Genomic DNA, 10,865 nt, shown 5'->3' with positions numbered 1-10,865 from the left:
AGTGGCTGAATGTCAAGTATGGCATCATTCCCAGCATCTTCATCGTGTAACATTGATGCTAAAGTTTAAGGGGCAATCTTAAAAATCATTTTCAATCCAATTTGTGATCTTCTTTATTTTCAGCATCTTAGCTTTATGTGCTTAAAAGTATTATCTTAGCATCAACCATCACCGGGTCTCTCAATAGAGCATCCCTTCTTTTAAAAAAAATTTAATTGGCAAAGACAAAACCTATTGTAAGTTCCAAAACTAACATAATGGTTCAAGTTATATAATTGTAAGACATATTGATCAGAAATGATACACCATCTATGGTCACCAATTTCTTCAAACTGAAACCAAAGACTCCTAAAACTGACCAACCTTATCAGTATAGGGGTTCCATACATATGTACTTTTTTAGCAAGTATAGTAGCGTCCAACGTGGGGATCAAGTAAAACTAACCTGGGTCACACCTTCCATTATTATCACCATTTTAACACTCACCAAAATCTTCATTCCTAGCCCTAACTTCTCCCATTCATGGTTGCTAGGAGAGCGTAATCCCCCATACAATAGGATACCAAAGGTAGCATTGATCCTAACACCATAGCGGAGAGCGTAATCCCCCATGGACGAACTGCACTTCTAGAATCAAAACCCTGAGGACAATGTTCTAAAAATGCAACAACGCCAACAAGAGACCATCCCATAAAGGAGATGGAAGTGTTGGACCCATAGTCTTTTAGAGGAAATATGGGAAACACCTTTTCCCAAAGGTTTCAAGCTTCCCTCATTGGGAAGTTCAATGGTCGTAGCGACCCTTACGATCATGTTGTCTCCATCAATACGCAGATGACCATCATCAGATTGTCTGACTCTCTAAAAGGCAAGTTGTTGTCTGGAACTTTTAGAGCTGCAACTTAGCGATGGCACATGGGCCTACTTAGAGCTTCCATCGCTAGCTAACAAAAGCTGGTGAAGAAGTTTTTACACTAGTTCATAGCCAGTCAACACAAAAAGATGCCCATCGCCTTCCTGTTTAATATTTGACAAGGTCCTTCAAAGTCATTAATGGATTACCTCATCTAGTTCAACAAAGCCACCATAAAAGTAGTCCACATGAACCAAGAAATGTTTGTGGAAGAATTTCAGAATGCCTTTAAAGCGGAGCACTTCAACGAGTCCATGGACCAAGGGCCAACATCTTCGTTATAAGAGGTGGTTAGAAGGGAGGAATGTTATATAAAAGGTGAGGAAAGTAAAACTGAGAAGAAGGCTCGTGGCATAAATGAGGTTGTTACTAGCTCCAAAGGCTTACAACACTCGTGTAAGAACAATTAAACCTCACTCATCATAGACAAATCAAAGTTTAACCAACGTGGAAAGGCCGTGGAGGGATTCACGCCCCTAAAGACTCGTCGTGAATAGATCTAGCAAGAGGTTCTCTATTTAAATGATATCCCTACGCCTCCTTCATTAAAAGTGAATGTTATGCTACTTGAGCTTAGAAAATGGCGTAAGTTTTATTAGGTTAAATGACACCACATAGAAGACTATTACCAACTCAAGAAGAAGATTGATCGTCTGCTCCAGGAGGGAAACCTTAAGAATCATGTCAAAGGTGACTCCTCTCAAGGACCAAGTGGTCCAAATCCCACAGGCATGACAATATATTAAGCCCTAGATCCATAAATGGAAAGGAACCATCCAAAGAAGAGAGCAACAAAGTCGTACGCCATATGCTCAATACTATTGCATGAGGATTTGTCAGGGTGGGGAGACTAGCTCCGCTCGAAGAAGATATGCAATCCATATATTAAATATAGAGGATTTTCCCATATTTTTGAAGGAAGACGAAAGTCGTCATACGTCGAGATAGCTTTCTCAAAGAAGAATGTGTCAGGTATCCATCCCCATAACGACGACCCCATGGTCATCATCATGAGGTGTAATGACTGGGGAAATCGGAATATTCTTGGAAAACCAAGAAAGCTCTGCAAATATCCTCTATTAGGATGCATTTGAGAGGCTTCGCCTCAACCAAGATGACCTAAAAGATTTCAAAGGACCACTAGTTGGATTCTCTACGGAGCAGGTACAAGTGAAATACTACATAATGCTGAAGACCACCTTTGGAGTGGGGGAACAAACCAAGCAAATCAAGGTCAGATATTTGGTTATATATCCCCCTCTTCTTATAATATGGTCATAGGGCGACAAACCTGCAATCATTTGGATGTCGTTTTGTCTACTTTGTATTTGTGCATGAAATATCCGCTCTCTGATAGATGGGTGAGAGTCATCCGAAGAGACCAAGAACTCTCTAGAAAATTCTACGTGGAAAGTATTAAGCTAAAAAGGAGCTGGATCCTAAGCACGAACACCAAGAAAGTTGGTATAGGAATCAATCCACTAGAGGAAGCTCTTAAAAGTGGGGAGGCTTCTCCCTCAAAAGAGTGAGAAGATGGGAGGATTCACTATTATCAACGTTTAAACCTCGACCAGATTCATCACTTGAATCCTCTGTAGTACCATCACAAAAATGATTAGCATCCTCAGCAAATTTCTTTCTCTCTTTTTTCTCTATGACCTAATCTGCAAAAGTAAAATGACTTATAAAGCCTTTGGGTTCGACATATATTTCCACACCACATTTGTTTTCTTCACATGCATCACCATAATTTTTAATGGATTTAAGACTTCTTATAAATATGACTTTCATGTTTCTACCAAATTTTCACAACATCTTTTAACTTTAAATTTATCCCCTTAATTAGGCTACGAGTTTTAAAATAGGATAAAAAGTTTGAATCTTAATCATTATATGCATAAACATTACCACTGTCATACCTTAACTCATGGTCTTTTACAAAATAACCCTAATAAAGAAGACAATTTGAAATAAACCCATCTCCTATAAAAAAATCAAAGGCTGTAACTTAAATTTGGTATACATGGAAATTCAATTCAGTATAATATACAAAGTATAAACTAGTATCAAATATGAGACTCTTTTCATGAAAAACATAGAACACACAAAATATACAAAGTACACTATAATATACAGAGTATAAACATACAATAAACAAAACATAGAACACGCTCAAATACGCTTAGATACGACAAACCTACAATATGATGCGATAGTGTAAAAAATGTACAAGAAATTTAAGGACATGTTAGACGAAGTTGACTTGCAAAGAGATTATTTTAGTAGTTCGTAGTGCTTTAATAGGACCACAAACCGCAACTTTCAATATCCTTAACAACTTAAGAGATCATGTGTTAACCAAATAACTTCAAATAAAAAAGAGGGTGAATCATGTTGTAAATTTATTTTGCAAGTTTAAAAATAAAAATAGAGAATAAAACATTGGATTTTATACTGGGTCATCCCAAAACAAATAGACATACGCCTAGCGCCTAAGTAGTAACCCTTGAGACTATCACAAAACTTTTACAATATGATCATCCATACACTTCTTACACCAAATTTTTATCTAAGGTTCAACTAACAACCTTAATATCAAAACATCATATCAAAACAATTTATATAAAATAACTCTGCTTAAGCTTTTGCTCTCTCAGCACTAAAATAGTTTTTAAATGAATATGAAAATTTAGAAGAGCACGTGAGTGAGTAGAATAGATGTTATTTCATATTTCTTTTGTGTTATCAAATGATCATAATTGCTTTTTTAATAGTAAAAAATATGGCTAAGAAAGGAAATCGTTTTGGACCAGATCCGTACCGTAATCGTTTATGACCTAGCAAAATTAAAAAAAAAATAGATTTGAAATATTATAGATAATAAAGCTTCCTTAGTCAATTATTGAATGACTTCACCACATAAAAAAAAAATAGAGAAAGGATCATTGCTTAGATTTTTTATTATTTTTTCACAGATCACCAGAAATCTTCTTTCTTTTTTATTTGTTTCATATTTTTTCTTTGATTAATGATGTTTAGGATTTAGCTTTAATTTCTTTGACATGGCCTTCTGTGATTGCCAAGGAACTTATAGGTTTGGATGAAGACATTTCTATGTCCAATGACAGTATGAGTAATGATGATCTAAAGATACAAAATAAACAAACTGCAAAGACATGAAGGAAGAATAAAAGATACAAAATCATTTCCTGATGATGAGTCTATATACAAATCTATACATCACAATTTCAAGTGTCCCCTCCAGAAGGAGATTTCATGTCCTGATCATTTGAAGTACTCGTTGTTGCTGATGTCGGATTTCTTATGTTTCCATCTCCCACTGATGGAGTTGTTGGCAAAATTTCAGACGTACAAGCTTCTTCTTTGATGGAGCTGTTGGGATCAATGTTGGCCCCAATCATCTGATCAACCAAAACATGAAGATTGTTACTAACTTTTAACACCACTGGTTGAGATTTATGCAGTCTCGCGTGAATTTCCATCAATAAATAATCGAAATAGGATATGCTTACTTGAAGAGGGATGGCTGCTATGGGAATCTTTTCCTCATTTCGAGCAATCTCTGCAATTCTTGCACCTGTTTTCTTAGCAGTGTTTGTGTTGAATAAGGCCGCAGTAATCTAATTGAACAAAAAGATGAAGATTGTTACTCGCTTAAATAAAACGAATGAGTGCAGCCATTTTGAATATGATCTGCTTACTTTAACACGCTTGGCCACTATGAGAGAATTGACAGAAGCATTTGCAAACGGTTTTCCCTTATCATCTATGCATGTAACCATACATGTTGCCTTTGCACGACAGTGACGACCAGCACCATCAACGAGACTTTTTATCGACATTAAATGTATCTCAAATTCTCCCTACATGCATATAGGAAATTGGAATAAACGGCACGCACACGCACACGCACAACACAAATCAAAAGATATGATTTAACCTTGATGTGGATGGGACCGTCTGGAGTAAGACTCACAATGTCTGATACAGAACCCGATGCAGAAAGTATGATAACAGTTTTACGACGATTTTCCACAGATATATTGTATAGAACCTCTACCACATCCTGCAAATCATATGTTCAGTAAATGTAATACAAAATTGCATCTGAAATGTTAACATTAGTCAGTTCATGTAATACCTGGCGAGCATTCAACTCAATCACATGAGGGGTGAGTTTTCCACCAGGGGTGAGTCTTATCTTCGTTGGAGTTTCTGCAGAAGTTGTTTCTGAAGTTGTTAGAGAAGGTCCTTCTTTTCTATTCTTTGAACCAGGAGGGCGTCCTCTTCCCCTCTTGGTTGGAGTTTCAGAAGAAGTTGTTAGAGAAGGTCCCTCTTTTCTCTTCTTTGGTGTTGGGTTGGGAGAAGAATCCAATGGCAATGGCAATGGCACTGGAAATGTGGAAGAATTATTCATTGCTGCATCACCACCTAACAATTTTCTTTTCTTGGAAGAACTTTCAGTTTCAGTTTCAGAAGGTTCTTCTTTGATGTGAAGTTGATTCAAGAATGAAGAATCCAATGGCAATTGCGGCAGTCTATCATCACCATCTTCTTCTTGATGATCAGTAGTGGAAGTACCGATCATCTTTGCTGCTTCCTCCTTCTTATCACCCTTTTCCATTTTTGTGTCACAAGAACAATCAGTTTATGGAATGTGAACTGAGAGAGAGAGATTGGTTTGATTTACATGTACACACGGAATATATATTTATAGTATGAATGAAGAGCTTCAACTAAGTAAGAAGGAAATGTAACTAACGGTTTATAACTGCTTCTAACTAATCAACCGTCATAATAGAAAACTAAGTAGGAAATGTAACTGATTTGTTGGATTTATTTATAAAACTTGAGGTGGATAAAGTTGCTCTCTTGTGGGATTTGTGCTAATCATCTTGAATCAAGATTCTTGATGATCCTAATGTTGATTCATTTCACATTACTAGAGCAAATATTTCATAATCTCTTCTACATATATAAATGACATTCCATTAATTCTTATAAATCCAATATTCCATTAATTCTTAGGTGATGTGAGACTAAACGACTCACATTTACACTCAACAATCTTCCAAGTAGGAGTTTCCGCATCCTATAACAGGATCGAACCCACCTGGTTAGCTAATGTGGTGATGGTAAAGAAGGCCTCTAGAAAATGAAAAATGGGCAATCCAGTTTATAATGACGGACTTTTATTCAATTAAAAGGAGTTGGCGTCGAAATTATATTTGAGGGACCTAGAAAGATATTTTTAGAAAAATAATTGGGTTTTAACTACAAGTATAGTAACAACCAAGTGAATTATAAAACTCTCAACTAGTCACTAACCAGATTAAGGGATATTATAAAACCGAACAACCTATGTTATCAAAATATTTAAAGGTCCTAGACATGGCAAAATAATTCTAGTATTTCACATAATCAGTTTAGAAATGTCATGCTGGAAGACAAGCTCTATAGAATGGAGCGATCCATGTCTGTGTTGAAAAGATTGGAAGAATAAGACGTGGATTTAGTATTGGAGGGAGAGCATTGGCAAGCAAGCTTATAAGATTCAGATACTATTGGCTGGGGATGCTTAGACATAGTTCCAAGTTTGTCAGTCGATGCGAAAAATGTCAAAGATTCTAAAATTTCATCCACGCCCCCGCCAAGATATTGCAATCAGTGACTTCACTGGCATTTCTATTAGTGAAGGGTAGACATACTCGAGCACTTCCCATCGGCCCCTAGACAATTAAAATTCCTATTAGTTGTGGTCGATTACTTCACCAAATAGATTGAGGGCGGAGAAATGTCCAAGATAACCGCAAAATGGGTGTGTCATTTTTATTGACGAAATATTATTTGTAAGTTTAAGTTACTAAAGATCATTGTCTCTGACAACGGGACACAATTTTATTGCTCTTTTATGATCAACTTCTATAAAAATATAGATATCTAGACGAGGTTTATCTCGATCAAGCACCCTTAAGAGAATAGTCTGGTGGAGTCAGCCAAAAGATCACACTCACCAGAATGAGAAAAAATATTGACGAACCTAAAGGATTTTTTGACTGAGCAACTTCATGAGGTACTATGGTATTACCTATTAAACTGATATAAAACTTTCATATTATTTCAATCGTATATTACAAGGAAGGAATATGTTATATTTATATACACAAAAAACCTATTTCTAATTATAACTAAATCAGAATAATTATAGCCAAATCATGGTAATTAACAATTAATAACTATATTCCTATTATAGTTCCTAAAATCTTGTTGACAGCTAACGCCAACACTCCCCCTCAAGTTGGTGCATAATAGAAAACTAAGTAGGAAATGTAACTGATTTGTTGGATTTATTTATAAAACTTGAGGTGGTTAAAGTTGCTCTCTTGTGGGATTTGTGCTAATAATCTTGAATCAAGATTCTTGATGATGTGTTGAATTGTAATTCCTTGTGGACAAAGAAAACTCTGCAGAATTTTATTACTCTTTTCCTTCATCGTTCTTTACTTTCTTTCTTTCTCAATTGTTCTTCTCTTTTTATTGCTATTGAGTTGGTGATAACAATCTCGTTCATCAAGATTGATTGAAATTCTTCATAGTTGTGGGGAATTTCCAACATCTAGTATCAAGAGCTCTAGTTTAATCGATTTTTGGGAAGAAAATCACCATGGCAACGAATAAATGAAACTGGTGAATCAAATCAAGGTATGTGGAGAAGTGTTTACATCAAGATCTGTTGTTGCAAAGATCTTGAGGTCGTTGGATCCAAAGCTCGACCACGTGGTAATAGCCATAGAAGAGGCGAAAGATTTGTCAAAATTGACAAAGGAAGATCTTCAAGGGACGCTTGAATCTCATAAACAAAGAATGGCTAAAAGATTTGCAGGAAAGTCAAAGAGTGATATGGATTTGCATGCTCAATCAGCAAAAGAAAGAAATGGCAAAGGAAGTTGGAACGACAACAAAGACAGAGAAGGTTACAACAATTCGACTGGTCGAAATCAGCAAGAAGGAAACTGGTTGAATAAGAGAAAACCCTAGAACCAAGGAAACCAAGGAGGTGGTGTTGCAGGTAGATGAAGAGGTGGTGGTCAAAAGTCAGACAAGAGACACATTCAGTGTTGCAATTGTCAAAGGTATGGTCACTATTCTAGTGATTCTCCAGAAAAGCAGAAGAATCAAGAAACTTATACAAAGCTGGTGAAACATGAAGAAGAAGAAGATACGTTGTTGATGGTTACAACAAGAGATGAAGAGAGATTCAAGGATCAGTGGTACTTGGACTCAGGATGCTTATCACAAATGTCTGGAAGAAAAGATTGGTTTGTCAACATAAAGCACTCAATGAAGAACATGGTGAAATTTGCAAATGACAACACTCTAGCAGCTAAAGGTGTTGGTGATGTTCTGATTATGAGGAAAGATGGTAAGAGGTCAGTAATTTCAAATATGTTTTACATACCAGGCATGAAGAGTAATTTTCTCAGCATAGGACAATTAGTCGAAAAGAACTACAGAGTGTCGATCGAAGACAAGATGATGAGAGTTCTCGACTCAAATGGAAGGTTGATCTTGAAGGCTCCAATGTCTCAGAATAGAACCTTCAAGATTGAGCTTAATGTGATGGAGCATAAGTGCCTTGCAACAACAATCAACAGAGATAAATGGATATGGCATTATAGACTTGGCCATCTCAATTTCAAAGACATTAGAGATCTGAAGAGAAGAAATATGGTTTCAGGATTACCAGAAATCGACATTCCAAACGAAGTGTGTGAAGAATGCGTGTAGGCGAAGCAGCATAAGAACAACTTCAATAAGGATGTAGGAAGTAGGTCGAAAGTAATTCTTGAAGTCATATACTCTGATGTATGTGGTCCTCTCCAGGTGGATTCGATTGGAGGTAACAAATACTTTGTTACATTCATAGATGATTTCAATCGAAAACTGTGGCCTTACCTGATCAAGAAGAAAAGTGAAGTGATCAAGGTATTTGCCAAGTTTAAATCTATGGTCGAAACATCAAGATTTTCAAGACTGATGGTGGTGGAGAATATGTGTCGAAATACTTCGACGCATCATGTGTGAAAGAAAGGTTTCTGCATGAGGTGGTGCTACCCTACACTCCACAGCAGAATGGAGTCATAGAAAGGAAGAATAGAACCATCATGAATATGGTTAGAAGTATGTTGAAAGGTAAGTATCTATCCAAAGAATTATGGGGATAAGTTGTGTTGACTGCGACATATGTCCTGAACAGATGTCCGACGAAGAAGCTAGAAGGAATCACGCCAGAAAAATGTTGGTCTGGTGTCAAGCCTAGTTTGAGTCATCTGAGGGTGTTTGGATCTATAGCACATAAACATGTGCCAGATCAGTTGAGAAGAAAACTTGATGACAAGTCAAGTCAGATGATCCTGATAGGATATCATTCGACGGAGGATACATGTTGTCCGACCCAGTGAATAACCAAGTGATGATCAATAGGGACGTGATCATAGATGAGATTAAGGAGTGGGATTGGACTGAGAATGTTAAGAAGGATTCAGTGAGAATTTTTTATGATGAACCAGCTAGTAAAGTCAAAAGAGAAGTTTGACAGGAAGAAGTCAGAGGTGAAGCAGGCCTAAGCAGACCTCAGAGAACAAGACACATGCCTACAAGGTTGCAAGAATGTGCGATTACATCAGATGATGTGGTCAATGAAGAAGGTGAGCTGGTACATTATGCTTTCTACGTAGATGTTGAACCATCAATGCAGCTGAGGCATTGAAAGATTCGAAGTGGATGAAAGCAATGGACGAAGAGCTGAAGTCAATCGAAGTCAACAACACTTGGTCACTTGTCGAATTGCCCCAAGACAAGAAGGCAATCGATGTGAAATGGGTATACAAGAAGGCAATCGATGTGAGCTATCAAGTTAGTAGCACCAGCCCTAGGAACCCACTATTTTCTGTTAGCAGGGATGAGTTGTTTGGGTCTAGGTTAATGAGTAGGACTAGGATAACCATACAACCTAAAGCAAAATGGTTTTATGTGACCAAATTTCCCATAGTAATGACATCTCCATCTTTTGTGTTTTCCTTTATGTTGTTTTTCCTTGTGATGTTGAGACACCTGATGTGACATCTTTGGTTTGCTACCAGTGGGACTACAATCAGGAGAGGATTCATTGAACCCAAGGCCAGTCATGTCTCCTGCCATCTTTCCAGCCTGGAGGATTTTGTCTAAGGTGTCAGATCCACTGTTTAGCATTCTGACATACTTCGTCATCTCATCCAGATTGGAATTCAGGAACACGACTTCGATCTTCAACTTAGAAATGGTTTCTAAGTGTTCTGTCTTCTCATCCTCTAGTTGGGTTATCAGTTTCTTCTGATTCTCCACTTGTTAACACACTTCCTCACTTCTGAAACACAACTTCCTGTAAGAAGTAGGTAATTCATCAAAGGTTAATTCATCATCATTGGAGTCTTCATCAGGATCCCATCTCCCAGTCAAGGCAATCACAAGATTGGAAGATTCTCCTTCTGTTTCGCTTTCAGAATTATCATCAGACCAAGTAGAAGCAAGACTCTTCTTCTGTTTCTTGAGATAGGTCCCACATTCAGCTCTAATGTGACCATACCCTTCACATTCATGGCACTGAATTCCTTTGCCTTGTTTGGATTTTTCCTCAGATTTTGTTCTTCTTCCAGCATCATTGGGCCTACTGATGTCAAATGAGTTGTTCTTGACATTAGACTTTGACCTCACATCCATCCTCTTCAGGATTTTGTTGAATTGTCCTCCAAGTAACGCTAAATCATTTGCCATATCTTCATCAGTATCCTGACTACTTTCTTCCTTTTTATCTTCAGTGTTTGACACAAAGGCTATGCTTTTTGACTTTCTTTTCAGATCCATCACTCATTCCCAACTCGAATGTTTGGA

At 37.1% G+C, this 10,865-nt stretch overlaps 1 protein-coding gene across 1 annotated transcript; it reads right to left on the bottom strand.

Moving 5' to 3' along the window:
* Positions 1–4,079: 4,079 nt before the first annotated feature.
* On the bottom strand, positions 4,080–5,719 carry LOC127086577 (AT-hook motif nuclear-localized protein 20). The gene is made up of 5 exons (XM_051027358.1): positions 5,077–5,719; positions 4,876–5,001; positions 4,637–4,798; positions 4,448–4,555; positions 4,080–4,336 (listed from the first exon to the last, which is right to left on the bottom strand). The coding sequence occupies exons 1-5, from the start codon at positions 5,557–5,559 to the stop codon at positions 4,163–4,165; spliced, it is 1,053 nt and encodes a 350-aa protein (XP_050883315.1). The 5' UTR covers positions 5,560–5,719; the 3' UTR covers positions 4,080–4,162.
* Positions 5,720–10,865: the final 5,146 nt, after the last annotated feature.

This window comes from Lathyrus oleraceus, chromosome 5 (assembly GCF_024323335.1).
Source record: "Lathyrus oleraceus cultivar Zhongwan6 chromosome 5, CAAS_Psat_ZW6_1.0, whole genome shotgun sequence".
Classification (NCBI taxonomy): Eukaryota; Viridiplantae; Streptophyta; class Magnoliopsida; order Fabales; family Fabaceae; genus Lathyrus; species Lathyrus oleraceus.
This window is presented reverse-complemented; position numbering and strand designations above follow the sequence as displayed.